Source organism: Eubalaena glacialis, chromosome 19, assembly GCF_028564815.1.
Source record: "Eubalaena glacialis isolate mEubGla1 chromosome 19, mEubGla1.1.hap2.+ XY, whole genome shotgun sequence".
Taxonomy (NCBI): domain Eukaryota; kingdom Metazoa; phylum Chordata; class Mammalia; order Artiodactyla; family Balaenidae; genus Eubalaena; species Eubalaena glacialis.
The window spans coordinates 7,802,698-7,830,588 of record NC_083734.1 but is presented as its reverse complement, the minus strand read 5'-3'; the positions used below and the strand labels follow the sequence as shown (position 1 = coordinate 7,830,588).

The 27,891-nt window shown below is 40.5% G+C and overlaps 1 protein-coding gene across 2 annotated transcripts; it reads right to left on the bottom strand.

The window, feature by feature from the left end:
- Positions 1 to 202: 202 nt before the first annotated feature.
- Positions 203 to 27,032, bottom strand: LOC133080496 (myosin-8). Of its 2 annotated transcripts, none has more exons than XM_061176428.1 (38): positions 26,823 to 27,032; positions 25,986 to 26,129; positions 25,744 to 25,900; positions 23,362 to 23,389; positions 23,153 to 23,261; positions 22,977 to 23,069; positions 22,779 to 22,842; positions 21,695 to 21,793; positions 21,500 to 21,603; positions 21,207 to 21,345; positions 19,995 to 20,113; positions 19,768 to 19,917; positions 18,473 to 18,643; positions 17,252 to 17,570; positions 17,085 to 17,152; positions 15,354 to 15,441; positions 15,151 to 15,268; positions 14,668 to 14,791; positions 14,440 to 14,576; positions 12,715 to 12,970; positions 10,454 to 10,696; positions 10,185 to 10,361; positions 9,964 to 10,109; positions 9,789 to 9,879; positions 9,313 to 9,702; positions 8,755 to 8,881; positions 8,302 to 8,420; positions 7,978 to 8,174; positions 6,663 to 6,846; positions 6,413 to 6,578; positions 6,193 to 6,317; positions 4,948 to 5,256; positions 3,781 to 3,984; positions 2,680 to 2,805; positions 2,426 to 2,596; positions 2,137 to 2,241; positions 1,481 to 1,576; positions 203 to 475 (listed from the first exon to the last, which is right to left on the bottom strand). In XM_061176428.1, the coding sequence occupies exons 1-38, from the start codon at positions 27,030 to 27,032 to the stop codon at positions 326 to 328; spliced, it is 5,823 nt and encodes a 1,940-aa protein (XP_061032411.1). In that variant the 3' UTR covers positions 203 to 325. The 2 variants fall into 2 exon arrangements, with proteins under 2 accessions (XP_061032411.1, XP_061032412.1); XM_061176429.1 differs by having other exon boundaries at positions 17,261 to 17,570.
- Positions 27,033 to 27,891: the final 859 nt, after the last annotated feature.

The following is a 27,891-nucleotide window of genomic DNA, read 5'->3' as shown; positions in this document are numbered from 1 at the left end:
AGATTTAATAAAATTAAGTCCAGTAAAAGATAATTGTGTGTGTGTGTGGTGGAGCTGGAGATGGGAAAGGGGATGCTGGGTGGTGAGGGAGGTACAAATATTGAATGTTCCACAAAGCCATATATAATGTTAAAAAAATAATAGCTAGGTGAGAACTGTGTTTGAGAATAAATAATTTTGGAAATAAATGAGTCTGGTTCAGTTTATCAGTTCACTGTAGTTTTTATTTATTCAACATTAGGAGAAAAACATCACAAAGCAAGTGACCCAAAATAGCACATTTTGTGCATTTCTTCAGCCCCTTGGCAGCATCAGGCAGATGTGTTCACTCTGCACTGACTTTTGTGTGAATCTCCCGGCTCTTCACCCGCAGCTTGTTGACCTGGGACTCGGCAATGTCAGCCCGTTCCTCGGCCTCCTCCAGCTCGTGCTGGAGCTTGCGGAATTTGGCAAGATTAGCATTGGATTGTTCCTCCTAAGAATAAAGTTGTGAGAGTTAGACTTTGTGGTTCTCATTGCACTTGTCACAAACAGGATTATTTCCTCAACTCAGATATTTCCTTCTTATGGTTTGTTTGTCATATCTGATTTCAAATCCAGACAGAACTTGCAACTTCAATTACATTTTTTACTCTAAAGAATGAAAGAAGAAATAGTTTTGAAATGGAAGAGACGAGCTCATTACGTCAAACCCATGTATACGTGAAGTCTATTTACGATGTATGGACTGAGTGGAAAGGAGGAAGAGACCCGTGTGCGCTCGCTCGCAGAGGTTAGACAGTAAATGTAAGGTCAAATTCTAACTTTGGGAAAATCCCAGTTGAAATGTTTTTGCCATATATTTTGATTCTAGTATACAGAGACGCTGTGGGTGGGGGGATGGGGATAGGAAGAAAGTATGCCCTTTGTTGGTTGGACTTACTACCATTCGTGCCTCTCCCTTCCGTGTTCCCTTTTCTTACCTCTTACCCACTACATTGTGTCTGGAAGAGTGGGGAACAACCAGGAAAAGTGAAGCTGGAGAATCTTCCAACACATCCTAATTTGCTACAGCGAATGTGCAGGGATAAGTCCCTGCTGATGACAGTGGTAGTGAGGGAAGGAGTCAGCTGGGGTAAAAGATTTCTGTTTGGCTTTTGGGAACAATTGATTTTGTGCATTTCTAGAGGGAGAGGAATATTTATCATGGTGTTAGATTTTCTGCTGGATATTCTTTGCAGCTATCAAGTAAGGTGGGTTATTTGGAATTTTCTTTTTTTCCCCCAACCCCTACAAATTGCTTAATAATAAAAATATCTCGTCTTGAGGTCTTATTCTATAATTAGGATTTGGGGGTAAATTCATATTTATATCATCTCTCTTAAAATAAGAAAGACATATTCTTACTTGGTCTCTTTCTTTCTCATTAACACATTCTCTTAATATACTTTCTACCCCCAACGAAGTTTTCTTCTTCCCTCAAGGGCTTAAAGATACTTACAGCCTCCTCAGCTTGTCTCTTGTATGATTTCACCTTTGCCTGTAATTTATCTACCAGGTCTTGCAGCCTGAGAACATTCTTGCGGTCTTCCTCAGTCTGGAAGTTTGAAAAAAATGGTCTGCATTGAATCCAACAAAATAAACCCACTACAGGTGGTGAAGTAAATCACTTTGATATGATGGCAGGTGGGCCTGGTGTAAATGTGGTCAACTCTGAGGCTTCCTTCATAGTATTAACAGTAGCCACTCTTGTTAAATGTCCACTGTGTGCAGGCACTATATTGGAGAGTTATACACGTCTCTAATCCTTACCTCCCTACTCTGGTGAGTAGATGTTTTTATTCTATTTTACAGGTGATGAATTAAGGTTGAGAGTGTTAGGTAACCTATCCAAGTTTAAAAAGTAAGAGGCCAAACTAGGACTAATACCAGTTTATCTGTCTTTGAAACCTGTATTCTTTCCTCACTTACACGATTTTCTAAAGGCCTTCCTGATTTTCCTAGTTTAGGAAAGGGTCTGTGATAGGTGATTGTGTCATTTGCCCCTTATGTATATCAAGTTAACATGTAGCTATTTGTGAGTACCACATAGTCACCAGGTTTTCAATTTCCCTTTGTGCAGGAAGTCTGGCTATTCTAGAAAGCTCTTCCCCTTACCTGGTAGGTGAGTTCCTTTACTCTTCTCTCGTGTTTCCGCAAACCTTTAACAGCCTCAGCATTACGTTTCTGCTCACTTTCAACCTCTCCTTCAAGCTCACGTACCTACAATCAAGAAAGATACTTACATAGTCAGTCTTGGGGGATGTTAATTAACTCAGGACCTACTGACGATATTGGGTGGCTGTCCCCAGCCACAGGATAAGGATGGGAGTCAATATACAAGAAGAGAGAAGGATGGGGGAGTGCCGTTTTCACTTCCCGGATTCAGAGAGATTGAGAGACCCACCCTGGCCTCCAGCTTCTGGATGTGCTTCTTGCCGCCCTTCAGGGCCAGCTGCTCAGCCTCGTCCAGGCGGCGCTGCAGGTCCTTCACCGTCTGCTCCAGGTTCTTCTTCATCCGCTCCAGGTGGGCGCTGGTGTCCTGCTCCTTCTTCAGCTCCTCGGCCATCATGGCCGCCTAATTAGTAAATAAACCAGTATAATAAACCTGGTAATGGCAGGTAACACACAGTGTCGTTAAACAAATGCTCATTTGCTCACGTCAGTGATGGCCTTCTTGGCCTTCTCTTCTGCATTGCGCGATTCTTGAATTACTTCTTCCACTTCACTCTGGAGTTGTGAAACATCATTTTCCAATTTTTTCTTGGTGTTGATCAGGCTGGTGTTCTGTTAAAAGTAGTGGAAATTTACAAGACCTGCAGTTTGCACAGTTGGGATTTTACAAATGTCTTACTGGTTGGCTTATGCAGGGGACTAATGGCAACATTTCACTGAACTGTAAATATTTGTTCAGTGCAAAATGTTAATCATTTGCAAGGTTGGTTCCCCCCGCACCGCCACTGCCCCAGTGTCCATCTGATTTATGCATAAGGACATGGAGGTTCAAGAATGTCTACATTAGTTAATTGCTCTTTCAATTATATGTCAACCAGACATCGCTAGTGTTCTGTCCTTAAAAGGTTGGAAATATTAGAAAAGAGTAGATTCTTTTTGTGAGAGCCTGGCACTGAGAGTTTCTCAGTTAGAAGGAATCTATTCTCTGTTAACTTGAATGGTTTGCTCCCTTGGGGAATACTGAATTACTCTTACGAAACATTTTCTTAAAATTTCAACCCAGTGGTTCTCTAAGGGAAGCAATATCACCTCAGTGGGTATTTGGAAATGTATGGGGGTGGATATTTGTGGTTGTCAGAGTAACTAGGGCGTGCTACTGCATTTAACACCCAGGCTGGTCAGTGATGCTAAATGTCCTGCAAGGCACAGGGACTGTAAACATAGCAGTGCTGAACGCTGAAGTGCTCCTGATGGGAAACGCTACGTGGAACATTTTCAGATTTTGGAGTCAACAGATACCTTTACTCAAGTTTATTCCACACCATGGTTTTCAAAATAATCTAGAGTCAAATCTTTTTAAATAAAAAAAAGTAATACCCCTGCCCCGTTTTGGTAGAAAATCTTAGAACACACAGCAAAAAATCATCTATAATCGCATCACTTCAAGGTAATTGCAATTAATATTTTAAAGCATCTCCCCCATCCTTTTAAATATACACATATTTATAAAAATAGAGTACTTCCATATTATAATTCTGATTCGTCACTTTACAGTACACCAGCATTTGTTTGATGTGAGGGTCCCACCTGGGTGTGCAGGAGCTGGACGCGCTCGCTGGCGTCCAGGAGCTGCTGCTCTGCCATCTTCCTGCTCCTCTCCGTCAGCTCCAGGGTGGCCCGCAGCTCCTCGATCTCGGCCTGCAGCAGGTTGGCTCTGCGCTCCACGATCGCCAGCTGTTCCTTCAGGTTCTCTTGACCCTGGAGAGCATCATCCACGTGGAGCTGGGTATCCTGTTAAGTTAATAAAAAGGCTTAGACACTCTGAAGAGGATGTGAACATCCCAGGAGATGAACTGGAAGAATGGGTTGGTGCCAGGAACGGGAAATGACAGGCCTGTCATTTGAAGGAGCATGAAAATGGGGATGTCACCTGCTTAGGTGAGAGAGGATTATCAGGAGACTGATTCTTGTTGTGTTTTATGCCATCAACTTGTTATTTTTCATGTGCGAGTCACCAGTATCTATAATTTATGGAGCATTTTCCATATGCTGTACCCAGCACTTGACATCTGTCTTCTCACTTCATCCTCACAAGTAACCCTATGAGGTGGGTAGTTTCATTCTTAATTAGTAGAAGAAACAGAGGTTCTGAGAGGTTATAATAACTTGCCTAAAATCAGGCAGCTAGTAAGTGACAAAACTAAGACTCGACCTCAGGCCTATTGGTGCCAAAGTCTTTTAATTTCTCTCGTATCATAGCTTATCTCTGGGCTTCTGTTTGTTCTTTTATATAACGTTTCTTTAAAAATAATATATTCGGACTTCCCTGGTGGCGCGGTGGTTAAGAATCTGCCTACCAATGCAGGGCACATGGGTTCGAGCCCTGGTCCGGGAAGATCCCACATGCCACGGAGCAACTAAGCCCGTGTGCCACAACTACTGAGCCTGCGCTCTACAGCCCGTGCTCCACGACAAGAGAAGCCACCGCAATGAGAAGCCCACGCACCGCAACGAAGAGTAGACCCTGCTCGACGCAACTAGAGAAAGCCTGCATGCAGCAACAAAGACCCAATGCAGCCAAAAATAAATAAATATATATTCTATGTGTATTTATTTTTAGCTACCTCCATACTATGAACTGTATAATTTGTTAAAAGAAAAAAAAAATGGATGGTGTAACAAGAAGGTGTTGTGATGAATGGGAGACGGGTCACTTCCCTGACTTGTCTGGGCTGTTAATGTGGACCCATCTACCTTCAGGATCCCTTGGGTGTTCCTGTAGTTCCTCAAGCTCTCTGCTGCCAAGCGGTTGGCGTGGTTCAGCTGGATTTCCATTTCATTCAGATCTCCTTCCATCTTCTTCTTGACTCTCAGGGCATCATTCCTGCTCCTGATCTCAGCATCCAGTGTGCTCTGCATGGTCTCCACGACTCTAATGTGGTTCCTCTTCAGCTGGTCAATTTCCTCATCTTTTTCAGCAATTTTCTTATCAACTTCAGACTTGACTTGGTTCAACTCCAGCTGGATACGCAGGATCTTTCCCTCTTCATGTTCAAGAGATGCCTTAACAAAACAGTGATCAATTAATTAATAATCAATTAATAATGGAAAATGAATATTTGGAGGGTATTCCCTTGTGAGCCAAACTCTTACTAATATCAGTTTGTCTAATATTACAAAGTATAATAAAACAGCTCTAGGACCCTACTAGGTAAATCATCCTTTAATTTATTCAGTCATAGACTTTATTGGGCAACTCTGTAATAAGGGTGCTTTGTAAAGTATAAAGTGCTATACAAATATTATTCATATGAGTAGTAACAAAAATTATATGATTAAACTTATGTGTAGTAAACAGGAATTCTCTCCCGTTCTATAAATTAAAATGTTCACGTGATTCCTGTTGTAGAAATTCTCAGTTTTAAAACATATATATATTTTTGATTACAAAATATGTGTCCATTGTGGAATGTGGGGTAATTTATAAAAACAAAACCTTCCTATTTTGCCTCCACTTAGAGGCACAATTTTAATGTGGTACACTTTTTTCTAGTTTTTTTCCGATTTATATATATTTATACATGATAAAGTTATATTGTATATGCAAATGTGTGTCTTGCTTTAAAAATTATCCTCTACCATAAATATTTCCCCATATTAACTACATTTAATGGCTGTATAAAATTGCATCATATGGATGTTCTGTAGTTTGCTTTACCTTGTTTTTGGATTGGACATCTTGTGTGTAAGCTTTGCCTACATTTAGGATAATTTTCTTGGGATAGATTCTTAGAAATAGAACTGATAGGTCATATTATTACATTTTTAAGACTTTTGATAACTATTGCCAAATTGCCCTTCATAAAGGTTATATGAGTTCAGATTCTCACCTGCTCTGTAATAATGGATCCATCTCATAGTACCATTGCCCAATGAAAACAGTGGTGTTTCCACCAATGTTTATCTTTGATTTTCCCCCCACAACATCAATATACATACCTCTGCTTCCTCTAAGGCAGCCTGAATTTCACATTTCTCTTGTTCCACTTGCTTCTTTATTTTCTCCAGTTCATGGATTTGCTTCCCTCCCTCAGCAATCTGCCCAGTGAGGTCGGAAATCTCCTCTGTGGGTGAACAGAAGGGAGAAGTGGTCAGACTGATACAACATGGAAAGGTCTTTCCAGGGCCATATAGGGTAGGGAAGTTCAAGAGCACTCACGCTGCAAGTTCTTATTTTCTCTCTTTAGCATTTCACGTTGTTCCAGGGATTCCTCGTAGGCATTCTTGACCTTGAACAGCTCAGTACTGAGAGAACGGGACTCCCTCTGGGAGGCCTCAAGTTCAGCCTGGGTTTCCTCATACTTCTGTTTCCATTCTGATAGGACCTGAAAAGCGGTAAACTGTCAGCTAATGGAAGGAGAAAGGGAGACTAAGTAAAACATCGGTGGAGTTTGAGCAGGCTGGGCCACCTTGTCAAAGTTCCTTTGCTTCTTATCGAGAGCCGCGCAGGCAGCATTAGACCGCTCCACATTAAGCATGAGGTCCTCCACTTCATTCTGGAGCCGCTGCTTGGTCTTCTCAAGGGAAGCGCATTTGGCGTTCACGGCTTCTACGTGTTCCTCGGCTTCCTGCAGACGCTGGGCCAGCTTCTTCCTGAAAAGTTAGCCAGGCAGTTAAGGAGAGAGGTCAGGAACAGGGGCAAGTGCTAAACTCCTCAGCCCCCTTTCATAGTCCTTTTTCTACAATGTCAAGTAGCATGGTTTTCAAAACTGTGGTAGCCAGAACTGCTTTCCAGATGGATTAAACTGTGAAAAGGTCCAAAGTGGTGAACAACTGGACTCAAGTCCTTTTTGTTTTTGAATTGTTAGAGGCCATTGTTGGAGCTGACATTGTATGTATCTTACAGCATATGATTTCAGGATTTTCAGGGCTTCTGATTGAGTATGGTATGGAGAATGATGAGCCAGGGCAGTTCTATTGATTGATTTATATCTCATCTCATTCCAAAAAGGATTTGAGACTAACTAGATATTTTATTGGTCACAGATATACTGGGCATATTCTTTTGCTTTCTCAGACTTTACATTTTATTTTATATACTTCCTAGAGAAAAATAGCCAGTTTCTTCTAATAATATATATTTGGTCAGTCTCACCTGAGAGAGGAATGGATAAATAAATCAGGATAATTCATGTAGTCTAAGCAAAGGCAGGGTTTTTCTTTTTATTCCTTCTGAATTGTCTACATTCTTGCTTTACTCCCAATTGTGTGCCAACTGTACATGCCTAATGTACACAAAAACCTTTAGCCGTAATGCTCCAGAAGATCTACCTGAAGGTCTCCTTTGGTCTGTACCCAGACTAAGGCTTTACTTTATTCAGACTAACCCTGAACATTATGCACAGTTCAGATGGCCTCCAACATGAGTTTTAAGAGATCTGTCTTTGTACTACAATACTTAAGAAGGTGGTCTCTGGAATCAGAATGTCTGGTTCTAATCCCAGCTGTACTATTTATTAATCATATGCTCTTGTGTTAGTTGGTTAACCTCTCACAGTCTCAATTTCCTCATCTGTAAAACAGGGATACGAATAATAATGCAATGTAATGTTGCTATGAAAACTAAATGAGTTAATAATAGGATAGTATTTGACACAGTATGCACTTAGGGTAACTTCTGCTTTTGTTATGTTATCATCATCATCACAGCTGTTTCTGGGAGTTGCTGAGTTGGGCAGCTGGGAAACCATGTCATGTCCCTCCTCTAGAGTTCACAGTACACACTTGGCCTCCTCCAGTTCCTCTGTGCGCTGGATGGCGTCCGTCTCGTATTTGGTTCTCCACTGGGCCACCTCGCTGTTGGCCTTGGACAGCGTCCTCTGCAGCTCGGCCTTGGCTTCCTGTTCCTCCTCATACTGTTCCCGCAGCAGGTCACAGTCGTGGCGGGCGGACTGCAGGGCGTGGGCCAGGGCGTTCTTGGCCTGTGGAAGTATGAGTTCAGTGACTTAAATTCATTTCTTCAGTGATATTTAATTTATACAGTTAAAGGAGAACCTAACTGAATATGTTTAGATTTGATCAGTCGAGAATACTTTTGGTAAAACTTACTTTAGTTTCTTCCTCTAGCTGACATTTCAGCTCCTCAATCTGCTGCGTAGATGCTTGTTTGGTCCTTGAAAGCTGAGAGACCAAAGCATCTTTCTCATCCAGTTGTCGGGAATATTCACCTAAGAATTACCGAAGTAAAGGAATTTGTTCATGGCATAAACAAACAAGCCTAAAGTTTGTATATATAATTATATGTATATGACAAATATATACTTTATCTAATTATAAATATTGTTACAGAATTGGCTAGATTAAAAAGCAGCATTGCTATTGTAGTGTAACAAATAAACTAGTCTGCTGATTCTTTCTTGCTTTTTTTTATTTCTTCTAACCCGCTCAGCAAATTCCTATAGCTGATTACTCCCCTCTAATATGGGAGTATTGCTGTTAATTCAGAACCCCCGGGATTGCTTTTGTCTAGTACATAATTGCGGAACTGAGGGAAATCTCTACCCGCTTCCGTCTGCAGGCGTGCTCTCTGAGCCGTCAGGTCATTGATCAGCCGCTGCTGCTCTTCCTCCTTCGTCTTAAGTTCACTCACTTGATCTTCTAGAGTGCGGCACATCTTTTCAAGGTTTCCCTACGGCACATGTACCCGTGAAAGATGAGACATTGAATACAGTAAAAAAAAAAAAAAAAGTTACCACTGGATTCTTAAAATATTTTTAGAGAATAAATTTATGTCAAGTGTGAGTAGAAACTTATGGCACCAACTCTATAGAACATGCTAGGATTCAAGTATGACGGGTGCATAATCTCCCTAAAGTGCTCATTGTTGGAACTCATTCATTTATCCCAGTGATACTTGACACTGATACTTAAAGTAGATTTGGAAATAATCTTAACAAATTATATCCAGTATTTTAAAAAAATGAAATAAAATGGAATATATTAGAATACAAAATTTTAGATCAGTGCTATAAACTGCCTACAAACAATGTTTAATGCCAGAGAACAATGAGGGTTCTTACAGGTTATTAACTATGCTCATTTAAACACAGTATTGGGTACCTTGGCTTTGGAAATGGTCTCTGAATTACTGCTAAGGTCGTCAATCTCCGTCTTCAGCTCACTCTTCTCCTTCTCCAGCTTCTGCTTGACCCTCTGCAGGTTGTCAATCTGCTCCCCCAGCTCGGCCACACTGTCCGCGTGCTTCTTCCTGAGCGCGGCCGCCGTGGCCTCGTGCTGCAGGGTGGCCTCCTCCAGGTCCCGGCGCAGCTTCAGGAACTCGGCCTCCCGCTTCTTGTTGAGCTCTATCTGGGTGGATGTGATGCCCCCCGCCTCCTCCAGCCGCTCACTGATCTCCTCCAGCTCCCGGGAGAGGTCCGAGCGCTGCTTCTCTGCTTTGGCGCGGGAGGCCCGCTCCGCCTCGATCTCCTCCTCCAGCTCCTCGATGCGGGCCTGGCAGTGACACAGCACATTAACGTGAACTCATCTCAATTTCAGTTTTTTTGGGTGCAGAAACAAATGGAGGTGAGATGACTCACCTGCAACTCTTTGATTTTCTTCTGTAGTTGAATTTCTACTGCCTGCTCATCTTCAATTTTGCTTAGCAGATTGCTGATTTCAAATTCTTTCCTTTAGACAGAAGAACAAGGCATATTAGTACCCATACGAATTGAAAGATGATGTTGCATAGAATCTTTTTTCTGGAGTTCCTACTTTTTAAGTTTCTCATCAAGTTGCTGTTTGTCATTTTCTATATCTACTATGGATTCTTGGGCCAATTTTAGGTCACCCTCCAGTTTCCTCTTGGCTCTTTCTAGATCCATTCGAAGTTTCTTTTCTTGTTCTAGAGACCCTTCAAGCTAATGAGAAAATAAACGTTGTTAAAAATTGAAAGTATATTGAAAAAAACTTTCAAATGGGTATTAAAAACACACATCATCCACTTGCTGCTCTAGCTTGGCTTTAGCTTTGTTCAGGGTGTTCACTTTGTCCTCTTCTGCCTGCAGGTCATCCAGGGTCTGCTGATGGGCCTCCTGGAGGGCCTTCTTCTCCTTGGTCAGCTTAGCTATGACTTCGTCCAGGCCTGCCATCTCTTCTGTGAGGTTTTTCACCTAGAAAGGTTAAGGAAGAGATGATCTCTGCTCTAAAGCAGCTTAGTTAGATGGCAGAGTCTCTATATGCTGTATACAAATATATTTCATACCTTGTTCTCTGTGGCATGTTTCTCCTTCTCAACCTTGGCCAGTGTCAGCTCAAGGTCATCTATGTCTTTCTTCAGTTCTGAACATTCGTCCTCCAATTTCCTCTTCTTGGCCGTCAGCTCAGCATTGATCTCTTCCTCATCCTCAGCTCTCTCAGTCACTTCCTTGATCTTTGCCTCCAGCTGGATTTTGTTTTTAATCAGTTGCTCACACCTTTCCTCTGCATCAGCCAAGGCATCAGCTTCCTGTGGAGAGATTTGCTGAGCTGTTTAGAGAATTGTTACTTATTTTGAACTTGTTCTTTGCACAAAGTAGTAGTGTTTACTGAATGCTAATGAATTTTTCAGTATGAATATAAATTAATTGAACATCATTCCATTGTCTGGAGAAATGTAGCTAATTAGATATGGCACTATAGATTTAGAAGCAAATTAGCCTGAAAAATGACTGGATTGAAGCAATTGACTATTTTAAAAAGTATTGTGTAGAAGAGTGGAAGGACCAAAGGAAGCTTGGGTTCTTGTCCCAAATTTGCCTCCATATGTATGACCTTGTGCAAATTGATTTACTCCTCTTACCCTCAATTATCTCATGTAATTAAGAGGATTGGAATAAATGATTGCTAAGAGCATTTCAACTATAATAGTCAAAGATTTTTGACTTAGTCAAATTGGTTAGTTTTGGTTTTGATCATTCCCTACTTGCCTCAAACAACTAGTTGCTACATTGAATTTTAAAAAGGAAAACTATGTAATATTATGCCTATAAATACATTTCCATGAAGCATTTTTCATATACTCAAAACCTCCCTGATAGACCATAACAGTGCTGTATAATTGTCCAAGGTTTCCATTTCCATTTTAAGAATTACCTATTAGTCTCAAAATGAATATTAGACTATATAAGAACTTGTAATTTTGAGAAACTACATAACTCAATGAGGTTTTTATAAATGATTAAAGGACTCATAAAAATCAGTTCAGCCACGACCTTATTACTCTGGGCTGGGGAATTTCTTTAACTTCTCAGTGTTTGTTTATATCTTAAGTTTTTAAAATGCTTAAACGTTTGATAATGAGGCCTTCCAGGGTTCCTTTGCTTTTATTTTTTTATTTTATTTATTTTATTTTTATTTTTTTAATTTTTATTTATTTTTATGGCTGTGTTGGGTCTTCGTTTTTGTGCGACGGCTTTCTCTAGTTGCGGCAAGCGGGGGCCACTCTTCATCGCGGTGCACGGGCCTCTCACTATCGCGGCCTCTCTTGTTGCGGAGCACAGGCTCCAGACGCGCAGGCTCAGTAATTGTGGCTCACGGGCCCAGTTGCTCTGCGGCATGTGGGATCTTCCCAGACCCCGGGCTCGAACCCGTGTCCCCTGCATTGGCAGGCAGATTCTCAACCACTGCGCCACCAGGGAAGCCCCGCTTTTATTTTTAATAGTCATACACTCAGTATATATTTACTCACTGACTAATGATAATACCTATGAAAAGAGGTTAAGATGAAGAGGCTGTGATTGGGAAAATGTATCCTTCATATAAGTGAACTTGTCAGAAGGAAAAGTTGAAAATAGCTTAAACATTTTAAGAAAACTATCCTTTTTTTAACAGATTTCTTCATGACATTGTTGGGCTTGTTGGACCAAGGAAATGGGAGGTTGTATTTGGCCAGAGTGCTGATGCCAAGCCTACCCCCACTCTGATTACAACTTCTTCTTTAACCAATAAACAGAGGCCTTGAGAACTCAGGATCAGTATCAAAGGAAGAATCACAGAGGTCACTAGCTCTGTCTTCCACCGTGGTAGTTCAGTTTAAGTAACTGCAAATGAATTTATTGAGCTAAATCCTGGGGGTTGAGGAAGAGAGAAACAGAGAAATAAGAATAACTGTCTTTTATGAGTTTAAATACAATCTCATACACTTGTATTCAGGAAATAGGGCTCTTAAGACTGGGATGAAGCAGGCAAGGCAGATGAGTAAAATGACTGAGATTTGGGGGCTTGCCTTTAAACTGCTTCCTTCATGCCTATTAAATTTGTGATATTGTTAAATAAATTCTTCAATCTCCCATTTTCCATTTGCAATTTGGAAGTAGTTGGTGCCTTACTTCTTCACAGGAATATTGAAAGTTAAGTGAAATACTGAAAAAAGCAACTAGAAATTTTCTTTTTCAAGAAAAGGCCATTTGTAAATCCAGAGTGTAAATCCAGAGTGTAAATCCAAAGCTTCCAGGACATGGTGCATTCAGCACACAGAGTACTCACAGATTGAACCTGGAGCTGCAGCTCATTTTTCTCTTTCAAGAGAGTCACCATTTTTTCCTCCAGTTCCTTTCTTTTTGCCTCTGACTTGGCAAGTTCATCTTTGGTTTTCTGGAACTCTTCCTTCATGGTGGCCATCTCCTTCTCCGTCTCTGCACTCTTCAGCAGGGGCTTGATCTTGAAGAAGAGTTTCATCCAGGGCCAGTGCTTGACGTTCATGAAGGCACGTACATTATACTGGATGCAGAAAAGGACTTCTCTGAAATGACCGAAAAGTATCAGTGTAGATTGATCCATTAGAGACAATGTTATTGTTAGTATTATTTTTTTTACATACAAACTCCCCTTTTAATGACCCCCCCACATGTAAATGGTGTGTCAAATTCTGTATATTTTATATACAGGACACACACACACACACGCCCTCACACTCAGAGCGGTCCTCAGTAAGACCACTTTGCTGATGTGCACTGCTCATACTGAACGATTGTGTGTTCTCAAGTCCCTGTCACAGCAAAGAAGCTGACTTTAGAGGAGGAATACTTTGTATATATGAGCAACACATACCATTTTAAGAACATTTGAGAAATCACAATATTAGTGACTTGGGAGTGGGTGTGGCAGGTGTAAGTTAATTGTGCTGCTTGGCCTTCAGCACACTGACGTGACCTGTGAAAGGGCATGGCTTGCTTTCCTAATTGCCCACCTAAATTGAGCTTATGGTTTATCCTGTTTTCCTTGAAACCTCTCCTCTTATTTTAATCGCTGCCGAATTATCTACTCCATAAACAACTTTTGTTAGTTTCTTCACATAATAGACTGGCTTTTCTCAAGTCCTTTCAAATGCCTACTTCTTACCTGCTCAGTTAGATTGTTAATGTCTGCAGAGCATTAAGCTACAAAATTTGTTTTATTTAAATAACATTTTAAAATAGTAATAAAAGATATTCCTGCACACTGTAGCAATAGACTGGCAAGGTTTACCTGCCTTATAACAATGTGTTTGCCTCTTCAAGCTTGTTAAAATGGAGATTCTATTTCTGTAGGTCCAATTTATAAGAACCATATCTCTGAGAAGGCAGATATCATGACATAAACCATAATGTTGACACATGGAAAAGACTTGGGAACACTTATACCACAGAAGTAAATAAGTACAGATGAGCAAAATGAATGCAAAACGTGTGTGTAAGGACAGGGAATGCAGTAGTGCTGTGTGGATGGGTTGGATGAGGTTAATTAGAGGAAGTGGAAATGGAAGTCTTGAATTGGTAAAGAGATAAATTAGGCTGAGAGGGGAGGGCTTGTGCAAAGAGGAGAGAAGGAGATAAGCAAATTGTTTAGCCTGGCTGGAAAAGGCTGTGCGGTGGGAGATGATAGATGAGGTGGGGGATAGAGAGTGGCCTTGACAGACACACAGGCGACTTGGATTTGATGTGGGAGACCGTGGGGAACCGCAAACAGATACGGCATGATGAAAATAGTGCTTACTGCAGATGATTCCTGCTGCTGTATGTGAGATGAATGAAAGGGAGAAACTGAGGGAGGAGAGAAGTTTTGAAGGGAATCCCAGTGTGAGGGGTTAAGCAGAGGCTGATGTGTTGTAAGAGTGAGTTCCGAACTGGGTGAGAAGTGCATGTTAACCACAAAATGAAAGAGTTACTGAGTAAGGAAGACCGATGTAAAGTCTCTAAGAGACCTTACAGTCCTTATCCTCTGCATGGTTACCTCCTTTGCAACGTCTTCTGGTATTCTACCCTCATTAGGAATCCCCTACAGATGGCTTGAGTTCTTGTTATAATCTGGGCCAACTTTTCATCTCTCATTTCTTCCAGAAGACCCAGCAGGCCAGCTTTGAAGAAAACCTGGAGAGAGGGGAAGTTCCAAATCATCCCCAGACTACAGGAGATACAGCCATGGCAGAGGACTTGGATCAAGTGTAAGTAATAGCCATACCTTTGTATGTCCAAATTTGTACTGGGTGTGATCAATATCAATAGAGGCAAGAAGTTTCTCAGAAGCCTTCTTGCTGTCAATGAACTGTCCATCTGGAATAGCACTTGCATTTAAAGCTCTGTATCTGTTCAGTCGAAGAAAAAAAGAATGATTAGGAAGGTGTGATCATATATGAAAACCAAACGACACCAAAACAAGTCAGTAAAAAGAGAAAAAGCAAAAGTAGAAAATCCAGCTGTCCTTTTAGGTTCAGATAGTAAAACAATATGATTTTTCCACAAGCTAATGCATGCTTCCGTCCTATTTTTAAGAAATGCCACCTTCTCTAGCCTGTATTCTGTTCTAGCACCACAAGACTATATTATTTGACTTAATTTCGTAGTATTGATGAAGCAGGATACATAAAAACAATGAACAGAGGACAACAGTGAAAATGATTAATTAGTCACAGCATTCAGTGAAATATGACAGAGGGAGACTGGCCTTTGTTTAAAATCCCCATATGAGATTCGGCTTGGGAACCCCTTCCTGCAGATGCGGATGCCCTCCAGCACGCCGTTGCACCTCAGCTGGTGCAGGACAAGCTCGTGCTCCATGGCGCCTAAACATAAGTCAGAGTACTTACTGCTGGGCACGGAATTTTCAAACTTGTGCCTGTCTGATTATTTCGTGCTCTTAGATCTTACCAGGAGTTTTGGTTTCGTTGGGAATGATACACCGTACGAAGTGAGGGTGTGTGCTCCTCAGATTGGTCATCAGTTTATTTAAATTTTCCTAGAAAACCAGGTAGAAGGGACTTGATGAGAAAGTTCTATTTCAGATTGCTTTTTTTGGTCATTATATGGAACGAACCTAGGCACTTTCTTAACTATATTAGGTAAAAGTCTACGAGGCTTCAGTTGCTCTGTGTTTTAAAGGTCTCAAGAGTTCTAGCCTGCCAAATAACTGAAAGGCTAAAGTGCTGGGAAGAAATGCAGCTCTCCCTGGTATTCATTTATGACACCTAGGCTCTATCCTGTAAGCAAACTGCAAATTCAGTAGCCTTGACACACAGGAAGTATTCTTGACCGGGAATCAGAAGACAAAAGACTACAGTCTCGCTTTGCCACTAATGAGCTGCTTGACTCTATAAAATCCCTTTTCTCTTTCTGGGCCTCATCTGAAAATAGTTGAGATTACCTCTAAGGCCTCTTTCATCTCTCTCAGCGCTAATATTTTTCACAGTAGTAGTTTACAGTGGTAACCTAGGTTAGCCACTGTCCCAATGTTTGCCATTCCTTCCTTGAGTGTATTATTCCCTGGGACCTGTAACCTCTTGTTTTTTGGTTTTTGTTTTCGTTTTTTGGAAGAGTCTAAAATCGTAAGACTACATGACCTTGTGTGAGTGGATCTTGGGTACCTGAGAATGATCACAGTCTGAAGCATATGGGGGGAGTTATTCCAGAAATAGAGTAACTGATTATGACAGACAGTGGTGTTTTACTCCACCACAGAAAACTAGCAAGTAGCTATTTCTCAGTATTTCTTAGGTATATTCGTTGAGAAGGCAGAGTTGCTTTATTTTTCATATCTCAGTTAACTATTAGGAAATAAAGTGAGTAATGTGAGTTTCTAATCTTGCAATTATGTACAAGGATAAGTTGATGAAACAAGGGCATATTTGGTGAAATAATGCAAATTGGTAGTGAGAAAAAAAGAACAGGGCTGTTTTCTTGTTTAGGTCATACATAGTATCTGCATTTTAGTTTTAAAAAGAACGAGACTTAGCCATAGAAATCCTGACAAAGCAGCCATTAGACCAGATGCTCCATATGTTCCCCTTTAGAAGAGCCAGTTTTTAAGCCATCTAAGAGAATCACATTATTTGTAGTAATGTTATTATTACTGTTATTCTTAAGAGAGATTTTTCTATCTTAATCATCCATCTAAATCACTAGGTTTGGCTTTAGATAATTTTCAGCTATTACAAAAAATTAAATCCACCTCGGAGGACAAAGATGTGATTTGGTGGAAGGATGTCCTAAAGGGTGTGTCTCAGGCTCAATTCTCAAAGGGGAACTCAGGAACATTCTCAAAGGGCAACATTAGTGGAATAAAGATACGGCTTTCCACAGGGAGACCTTTGAAGTTCAGCTGTGCTTCCTTAAAAATCGGCCTTATTATATAGCGAGAAAGCTTCGAAGGGCATTTTGGAATTCCTGAATACATTAGATGAGCATAATAAGGAATAAGAGGTAAAACATTCAGCCCTACAGGAGGAGTATTGCTTTGGCTGTACCCTGACAAGAAGGAATATTTGAAGTAATTCCTATTAACATTCCATTCCCTCCTAATTTATTCTAAATCCTTTATTCTTATCCTAATTATGATAAGTCATAGAAACTGAATAGATTTTTCGAATTAAATTTGTACTTTACCCTGAAAAGGGCTGACACAGTCTGGAAAGAAGAGCCCTTCTTCTTAGCACCTTTCTTTGCGCCGCTGTCTAAGATAAAAAGAAAACCCATCAACAAAAGTAGAGTCCCAGAGGCTGGAATGGTATGTGAACGTTCTGTGGGGAGAGGTTAATTTAGATCAGGGGCACAGAAAGTACCGGCTTCAGCACTAGCATATGTGGAAAAGAGACTGGCCAGAGTCTTCACTGCAGACTTCTGGTACAGCCCAACCACACTGCCGTTCAGGGGGTCCTTGTTCTTGTCCAGCCAGCCGGCGATGTTGTAATCCACGGTGCCCGCGTAGTGAACCAGTGAGAAGTGGGCCTCAGCCCTGCCCTTGACCACTTTGGGCTTCTGGAAGTTGGCACACTTGCCCAGGTGCTGGTCATACAGCTTGTTCTTGAAGGAGGTGTCTGTGGCCTTGGGGAACATGCACTCCTCTTCCAGGATGGAGAAGATGCCCAGTGGCTGAATTCAGAAAAGTAGACATTGGTGTCAACCTATCTGGTCTCAAAAGATATAGACATAGTGGCTGTCGTTTGATTGAATTATGAGCACTCCTAATTAAATATATTTATAAAGTAAACCAGGGTCATAACTCAAAGAGGTCCTTTTGTTATCACTAGAATGACTTTTCCACCATTCTTTCTCACATTCAATCCATAGCATTATTTTCAATTAAAAGAATAGCTGGATATAAACTCCAAATGTCAGCACTGCATAAGTGGGGGCGACTTATTAAAATGTTCTGTGATTATGTGATTACCACATTTTCCCCTGTTTGGTGAATTAATCTATTGTCAGAGTTTTATTTTTCTATGAAAAGGACTTACTGACTTAGAATGATGTTTACTTTATATGTAATAACTTAGCGGTATAAATAATGCAAACCTTATATAAGACATTTTGTGCATTTAATCCCTTAAAGATAGATTATGAAGAAGCATAGCAATTTGACTCTTGACTTCCAAACAGATTACCTTTGATATAAGCCCTAGCTGTGTGACCTGTGCATTAATTTTGATTTAGAAAATAGTTATTTCTATTGTTGACATCTTGGATCATAGTGGAGATAGATTTAGAACAAATGAGGTAGTTCTTCTAGTGAAGCAGACCATCTCAATAGAGATGCTGCTTTAAACTTGGATCTGAGTCAGTGTTAGAACAGAACTTGTTACGACAAAATGAAGCTAAACACTCTCTGATTCTTCTTACGTAAAAGTTGAAAAGAGAAAGTCATTTCTAAAGTAATTTTTTAACTTGTTCTGATATCAGTCTATTTAAGATTACAGTAATACATTCTGGAGTTGCTTAAGGCACTTGGGAAAGTTATCCTTTCAGTTCGGGTTTCCTTTAGAAGTCAAACAGACCTTCTCAATGAGCTCAATGCAGGCGGCCAGGTCCATCCCGAAGTCGATGAATTCCCACTCGATTCCCTCCTTCTTGTACTCCTCCTGCTCCAGCACGAACATGTGGTGGTTGAAAAACTGTTGCAGTTTCTCATTGGTGAAGTTGATGCACAGCTGCTCCAGGGTGTTGAACTGCACAAAACCAAATTTCCAACATTAAGTGGATTTTTATAGCAGTAGAATTCATTACTGAAAAATCTTTTATTGAAAATATGTGGAATACAATAATGAAATAAAGTTTAAACTGATTGTTGTCTCTTCAGAAATCCCAGGTAAAAAATAATCATTTTTGACATGAACCCTTTTCATGATTTCTGAGCATTATTTAAAGGCACAGCTGTCAATCACACAGCAAGAGTTCTGGTAGAATCTACCTCTTTCCACCTCTGAAGATTGCATGGGCAAAAATGTGCAGTAAAAGTATAACCATGATCCTATGAGTTATGGTTCAGATTTAAGGGTGAAAGTAATTCATTGCAAAGCCTCAGTTCTTTTACCCCCCCCCCCAATTCAAGATAAAGGTCACATTTTCACTTTTGGTGTCACCTTATTAAGGAAAGCTTTTCTTAAGACCTTTAGTTGATGTGCAGAGTGAAATTAATAGGCTAATTGCTCTTCTATTCATATCAAACATTTGGTAAATCCTCATTGTCAGGTCTGTGAAAGTGGGGACCTGATGTGGTATAGAAATTGAAGATCTGATGGAGTCTTTATAATAATTGACACCCTCATCTTATAGATGATAAAGCTGATGCCCCAGAGGGGAAATGGTGTGTGTCAGATGAATCTGGAAGAGGGAAGACTATGAACTGTCACCACGCTTCTACCTCTAGGCCGTTTCTCCTCCATGGGAGGTGCCTTGTGTATGGACCAAACGTTACATAGCCAGGTTCCTGTCGTGGCTTTGCCTTATATGGCTGGAGGATCTTTAGCAAGTGTTTTGATTTTCTTGCATCTGTTTCTCCACATGTAATTAGAAGTAGTATTAGTTACTCCTTCATGGGTTGTTGTGAAGATTAAATGAGGTAACATTTTGAAGTGCTTAGTAGAGAAGCCAGAAATACAGGCTTCGTGATAAATGTTAGCTATTATTATTACTTCTGTTATTATCCAGTTACCTCCTAGCTATTTCGTTCTAGGTGCCATGCTGGAGAGAGCAATGTAGACACTACAAGTGTAAATGAATAATAATACTCAGTATATCAAAACCCAAATTGCCTTTCTCCCACTTTTTATTAATATGAAGATAAACTCACATCAAAGATCTCAAAGCCAGCGATGTCCAAGACCCCGATGAAGAACTGCCTGGGCTGCTTGGTGTCCAGCTGCTGGTTGATGCGGGCGACCATCCACAGGAACATCTTCTCGTAGACGGCTTTGGCCAGGGCGCCCACTGCATTGTACACCTTCATGGACAGAGTAATGTTTGTTGGCACTATGAAAGGCCTGGGATGTGTGTGATTCATTGAGGTTGTGCACTTACCTGCTGCACAGTCTGGCCTTTGGTGACGTATTCATTGCCGACCTTGACCCTGGGATAGCAAAGGGCTTTGAGTAGATCAGCAGAGTTCAGACCCTGGAGATAGGCAGCTTTGTCAGCAACTGCAGAGACACAATTCAAGGAATGTTGTTTAACAGCAGATACTTCTTCAAGGTAGTCTTTCCATTTTCCTCCATCCATTTTCGTTATTATTTAAATAAAAAGCTTTAAATAATTCTATAGAAGATCAGGTGAGGCTCTCTGTATATTAGAGCATGTACTTGCTAATAAATGGTCAGTCAGTTACACTGGCCTTTGGTGATTTGTTGCAAGCAACTCCTGAGAAATTTAACAACAATAAAAATATGTCCAGTGTTTATGGAAATAATTTATGTAACACAAAAGCCAGAGTCCCTGCTCTTAAGACACAGTAGGTAGGGGTGGAAGGTAAGATAAATACACCTTATCTCAATTTAGCTCCTCCCAATTTAACCTCAACGAATTAGTTTCTTTATCTGAAAATGTGAGGATTAAATTTTAGTGCATGATTCCTGCAGAGTCCCCTTCAAAAATTTTGTCAGTGACTATGATGTAAATGAGGGAGAGAGAATGTCGAGCCAGGGTGGTCAGGAAAGGCTTAAAGGAGCAGATAACTTTAGCTTCCGTGGTAGATCCTGTAAGTTCCATGTTCTTTCCATACATAGAGTATATGATTTTTCTTTCTCAGTTTCTTTTTTATCTTACTTGTTGCCTAGATTGTCTGAGGGTTAAATGTAGACAACACACACACACATGTGCACAGATGTCCTCCAACCCCAGCTCTGTGTTTGGGCAAGACCCTGTATCCCTCCACTAGGTTTGCCCAGCTGGTGCTGAAATAGACCAATATGCCAAGTTATCCTATATACCTTCTCGCCATTGCTAAGGCAAAGCAAGCTCACGGTTCTGTCTCATTCCCTCTCTAATGATCTGGCCCCAGGTTGTGCTTTTTAGATGTATCCTTGCAAGTGGCTATTAGGGTTCATTTGGGCTGCATAGAAAGATGGAGATATGGAGATGTGAGGAGGGAAAGGGGGTGAGGAAAGCATGCAGTGTGTGTAAATGTGTACATGCCCCTCAGAAGTCCAGCTACAAAGGAAATGTGAGTTTAGAATAACCTTTTTTTTTTCTTGCCATATTCTCTAATTTAAACCCAGATGGAGGTTCATTTGGTACCTTCGGTGCCATCTGGCTCCGCTTGCTCCTCACGCTGCTTTTGCTTGAATTTCATGTTCCCATAATGCATCACAGCCCCTGTGAGCTTGTAGATGGACACTTTCTCCTCAGGAGTAAAGCCCAGGATGTCAATGGCGCTCTGCCAGGAGAAATGACAGGACAAAGTTAGGGCAGAAGAGACTAACGTATTTTGGAGAATTTACCCTATATTCTAAGGTAACCACACTTATAGTGTGGTTGCTATTGTTATTTCCATACATAATGGATTTTTAAAAAGTGAGTGTGTGTCTTACATCAGTGGCCATTAGCTCTTCTTGGTCATCAATGCTAGTGACTGTGATCTCCCCTTGACTGACGAAGGCATAGTCATATGGGTTGGTGGTGATCAGGAGCATTTCTGGATACATAGAATTCAGGGTGTATGTTTTACATTAGAAGTTGTTAACAAAAATATTAACTTTTGTCTGTGAACTTAAGTTCATCCTTACCAATCAGATCTGGCTTCTTATTGGAAGTGATCTGATAAAAAATATGGTAGCTTCTTTCTGCCTTTAACTGGAAAGTAACTCTAGACTTTTCTAGAAGATCTGGAAAGAGAGGGAAATAGACATTGAATTAGAAAAAAAATATAAGTGCTGCTGAGATATTAAATGAACTGCAGTGTCTTTGGCTAAAATTGGGGACCTGACGTTAGGCTCCATTGAGATTTCAACGTGATGATCGATCCTGTTGGTACTACATGTAAGAATTCCAAATACGTATGGCAATTACCCAAGGTTCTCACCATCTAAGAGCGGAGAGTGAAGTATGCATGCTCTAGTAAAAATCAACTTTGCATGTGGATGACCTGCGACCTCTGTATTATAATTGATCCTTAATATCCCCTCCTTCCTCAGATCACCTTAGATTCTTTGGTGAGGGACTACCTTGGAAACACCTACCAAAGCTCAGATTGGGCTTCCCTGGTGGTGCAGTGGTTGAGAATCCGCCTGCCAATGCAGGGGACACGGGTTCGAGCCCTGGTCTGGGAAGATCCCACGTGCCGCGGAGCAACTGGGCCCGTGAGCCACAACTACTGAGCCTGCGCATCTGGAGCCTGTGCTCCGCAACAAGAGAGGCCGCGATAGTGAGAGGCCCGCGCACCGCGATGAAGAGTGGCCCCCGCTCGCCGCAACTAGAGAAAGCCGTTGCACAGAAACGAACACCCAACACAGCCAAAAATAAATAAATAAGTAAATAAATTTATTAAAAAAAAAAAAAAGCTCAGATCAAGAGCAAATCACAGAAATGTATTGTAAGCCTATAGATAACTCATAGGAGTCCATAGATAGTCCTACTGTTTTTCCTGGAGAAAATGTCATAGTTGCTTCTGAGGCAGGAATTGCAGAATGTGTTATAGAGCCATCAGTCTGAGACTGAGGTAAATAGAGCACGCAGCGATTATGGATAAGTTTGGCATTAGCTCACGGGCAACACCGCCAGCAGGCTCAGTGCTCAACAAGTGTTGCAAAATATCCCTGCAAATGACATCACTTGTTTCTCTGTTTGATTTTCAATGGTCCTGTTACTCACATGTTTCAATATCAGCAGAAGCCAGTTTCCCTGTGGTACCGAAGTGGATCCTGATGAATTTACCCTTGCAAGTGAAAAAGATGATGTTACATACAAAACTGTTAGCACACGAGTAACAAGAGGTTGAGTTAATAACTCAGACATGCCTTTTTGGGCATTTAAGACCTGAGAAAACCCTTCCGTGACCCAGAGACTCACAAAGCGAGAGGAGTTGTCATTCCTCACAGTCTTGGCGTTGCCAAAAGCCTCCAACAGGGGGTTGGCACTGATGATTTGATCTTCCAGAGTCCCCTGCAAAGGCAAGAATAGTCCTCACATCTGGGGCTTCCTGCACGCCCTGCCAGTCTTGATTCTGACACGCCAGTCAGACCCACCTGCATTTTGCCAGTTTCCTCCTTCTTCTTCTCTCCAGTAACTGCAATTGTTGCAAAGTACTGGATCACACGCTTCGTGTTCACAGTCTTTCCTGCCCCAGATTCTCCACTGTCAAAGAGAAACCAGAGAAGAGATCAGAACTACAGCTCACATTGTCGACATCTAAGGCAATCACCACAAACCAGAGAAGAAGAAAAAGATCACATACGTGATCAGGATGGACTGGTTCTCACGTTCTGTAAAAAAGAAATCAAGACCATCAGTTTTTAAAAATAGTACACATTCAGTACAAAGATTATTGACTGTAAAGATTAATCAGTTTATCCTTTTTAACATTTTGAAGATGTTGCCTGTGATCTTGGTTTTGTGTGTAGCTCCCAGATAGTACTTGCCTCTTGGAGTAAAACTTATGAAAATGAGAGGCAAAGAATCATCTGTTTCTTCTTAAAATATTATTAATTTTAAAACCTATGGGAAGTTTCAAACGTATACAGAGGTAGAGGCAATAATGTATAAAGAGCTCCTATGTACCCATCATACAGTTTCAACAGTTATTATTTGGCCAACTTTGTATAACCTGTACTCCCATCCTAAACTCACTTGGTTATTTTAAAGAAGATTCCAGGCATCATATAATTTCATCTGTAACTACTTCAGTAAGAATCATACAATTCTGAAGTTTCATTTAACAGATGAAGAAACAAACCCAGAGAGAAATAAGTGACTTTTCTAATAGTTACATAGCTTATCAAGATGTTTAGGTCTATTTGACTTCCAGTTTATATATTTTTCTGCTACCTGGCCTCCTCCCAGTTTTTCATATTAATTTGACAGCTGGTAATACTAAAAAAGGAAGGGATCTGGAACTGTAAATGTTGGTGTTCATTTACTTTTATTTTCCTTTTTATTTTATACACGTTTCTAAGTAATAAAAATAAAAATTGTCACTAGTTATATGACTGATATGTTGGATATATACCAATTTTCTGATTTGTTAAATCTTTAATTCTATACTGATATAGATTTTAGAGCATTCTCAAATCTAAAAAAATCTATTCAGAGAAATAGATGCTAATTTGGGTGCTATTTAGATGTGGATATAGACTTTAGAGAACTTCAAAGCTCTATTCAGGGAAGTAGAGACAGATTTTGGAACATATTCAGATTGATTTCTTTTTCCAATAGAAGAAAATACAAGAAAGATCATATCACATCTAGTGGGAGCATAGATAAGAAAACAGTGTTCTAGTCTCTAACCTGGTCAAATGCCACAGTTTTGGGTGGTTTTTTTACAAAAATCATGTTTGGAGATAAGTAATCTTGAATTTGGAGCAGCCCCAAAACTTGGGGGAGTGGGGACCTCTGTAGGGGTGGTGGTGTACAGAGCAGTGTAAATGCAACTGCTAAGTGTTAAAACCTCTGGAATGAGCCCACATTTGGATAATTTCTGGAAGGTAGCTAGCTTCTGCTGACAACTAAACAACAGTTTCCTGGCATGATATCCTTGTAGAACTGCTGGCCAATTTGTAATGGAAGATTCCTATTTTATCCCTTTCTCTTCCCTCTTCTCCTTTAAAAGACAATTTAAAAACAGTGCAAAAAAAAAAACAAATAAGAAAACAAAAAGGAACAAAATCTTCTCCAGTTTCTAATATCTCATGGAAGAACAGGAAACTCAGGAATTTAGAATATTTCCAAAGGCAACGCATTTGGTGTGTGCCGATAAAAGGTTTTCATGCTGTATTTGGGCCTACAGTTCGCATCAAAGCCATTTGTTTATGCTTTGATAAGACGGGAATAACAGACTTTGATATAATTTTAAAAAAATATTTTCAGGACTTCCCTGGTGGTCCAGTAGTTAAGACTTTGCCTTCCAACGCAGGGGTTGCAGATTTGATCCCTGGTCAGGGAGCTAAGATCCCATGTGCCTCGCAGCCAAAAAACCAAAACATAAAACAGAAGCAATATTGTGACAAATTCAATAAAGACTTTAAAAAAAATGGTCCACGTCAAAAAAAAAAAAACTTAAAAAAAAGTATTTTCAAAGAAAGAGGGATTTCTATTTTCTTCTATTCTTGTAGGAAAATGCTTCAAAATCTTTGAGAGGAAAGTCATAGCTCTTTCTTTACTCCTGTTCTACCCCAAAGGCTAGTGATATTAGCTGTGTCTTTTAAAGATAAAGAATTCACAAAGCTTTCCCGCTATGGCTGGTAACTATTTTCCTTGATTGCTGTGGATGTGGATATTTTTTAAAAATCTACTTGAACTTTTTTTCTGTCCAAATCAGAAAGTAAAAAATGTGAGAAAGCAACAACAAATATGTTTACAGAGGTCTACTAATCATTTCAACTAGGCTACTGGCTACCAGCTGGGTTAGCTTGGGTAGGTCAATGAATTCAGTGAGCTTCACTTTACTCATCTATAGAATGGCTGCAGGGAAGAATATGTGATATTACAGCTCTGAAAGTTTCTTGAAAGCAGTGAAGCCCCATGTGGCTGCAATGTATTATTGTAATCAAAGCCCAAAGTCTGTTTGTTCGTTAAAGATTCTATTTCCACATTTCTGTGAATAGATGCATCACTCACTCACCAGTCATCATGAACTGATAGGCGTTGTCAGAGACGGAGAAGATGTGGGGCGGGGCCTCCTGGCGCTTTTTGCCTCGGTAGGCAGCCACCACCTCGGGGTTGTACACCGGCAACCACTTGTAGGGGTTGACGGTGATACAGAAGAGGCCTGAGTAGGTCTGAGAAAATCAGAATATTCAACATGTGGGATTTGTTTTTACTTGGAGAGATAGGTGGAATAAAGAGATGTTGAAGGGCGCTCACATAGATCATCCAGGCTGCGTAACGCTCTTTGAGGTTGTACAGCACTGCTGGCTCGTGCAGGTGGGTCATCACGACCATGTCCTCAACCTTGTCATATTTGGGAGGGTTCATGGGGAAGACTTGGTCTTCTCTGACAGTTAGAGTCTGGCAAGTAAAGTAAGAGACAAGTTTGTATTAATGGTTGGAAGTAGGATTTATGTTTATCTGCTTTAATTATAAGACTACAGTTGTGGACACTTTCCATTATATTATTCGGTGTCTTTTAAATAAAGGCATGAAAATACATTCATCTTAGCGTTTGATGGTAAGAAAATCTGTTTCCTCTGATGAGCTAGAATACGTACTACTCTTTAAAAAATACTTTTTTCCTCCCACATTTCCTTGTCCCAGGTTTATTTATCAGTTTATATCATTTTACTTAAATGGGTTTAATTTTCCATTTTTCCTGGCCATTTATTACAAGAAAGTTCAATTTGGGGTGAAGTAATGGGGATATTAATACATTGTTTATCTAAGTAGATAGTAATTGTTTTGATAGGAGAAGCTAGTTTTTGTTTCTCCCAAGTTTGGGGATTTTGACTGGGAAGTGAGAAATTGAAGGGAAATGCTGGAGGCCAAGCCTAGTGGCTTTAAAGTCCTTTGGGTAGTTGGGAAAGGGAGAAATGAGGTTACTGCTGAGAATTTCTTTTACCTTCCAAATCTGATGTCTGTTAATGGACCAGAAGGGTTTCTGTATTGGCAGTAGGCTTAGAGATTCTGAGCAATGAAGGCTTCAACTTGAAGCGAGGAGGTGGAGGAATAAAGCGGGGAGTATTTTCTCCTTATGTTTTTACTTACTGCTCCACGTTCTGTCTTTACAGTTACTTTCCCTCCTTCTTTGCTTTGTATGATGCTCTTCACATAGGATTCCTTGGGCTCCGCCACAAAGACTGATGATTTAGCATTGAAGGGCCTGTTTTGGGCTTCAATCCGCTCCTTTTCCGATTTTCGAAGGTAGGGAGCAGCTTCACCAAAAGCAGCCATCTCACCGTCCAAACTCGCACTCATGGCTGCGATTTATTTAGAGAGAATTTTGCCTTGGGGAAAAAATGAGGGAGAGGAGAAATAGAAACCGGAAGTTATACATGTGAGCTAGGATTTGAAATGAAAGAAATGTTGAGGCTCCATCGCCTGCCTGGGCTGTAACTATTCTTCCAAGCTGTTGCTGACCAGTGTTCTCATACAGTAACCCTAGCACAGGGCTGGTTTGGAATGAGACTGCAGTTTGAGGCTTCATTTTTAGGGCTTTGAAAATTTCCTTCCCAGATGGCGTATCTTGATCTTCAGGGCTAGGGCATCTACAACTGAGTGAGAACGGAATCCTTGCATGTTTTATTCTCTAAACTGTAACAATATCTATAGCTAAGACTGTTGTTGATGGATTGTTTTATAGCAACTGTCATTCTTTAATCCCCACTTTTCCTTCTGCATAATGTTTGCATCTGCCATTTGCTAGGGCAGTCATAGAGTTAGGAGGGAAAGTTTGTTTTGTGCAAATGGAGATTGATATCTTCCAAGCTATCGAAAACATCTTTGCCTTTTAGGTGGCCATTTTTTCTCTCACAAGCCAAATAATTATTTTTAATGTCTACTTAATGTTAATATTTGGTGTTATATCTCTTGGTGGGTCATTAAAAAAACCCATAATAAATTCTTATCATTCTAGGTTTTTTGTTTTTTTTGTCATTTGGCTTGTTACCAAGAGACTTAGCATGGCCTTAATTCCAAAATCTCTTTTAACATTCTCCTTTTGGCATGAGAGATTTCAACTGTCAGTTAACAGATCTAACCATAGAGAAATGAGAGCTTCAGCACGAAGAAGTTTCTTCATCCCACATAAATTCCACAGGCTTCTTTTCTTTCCGTC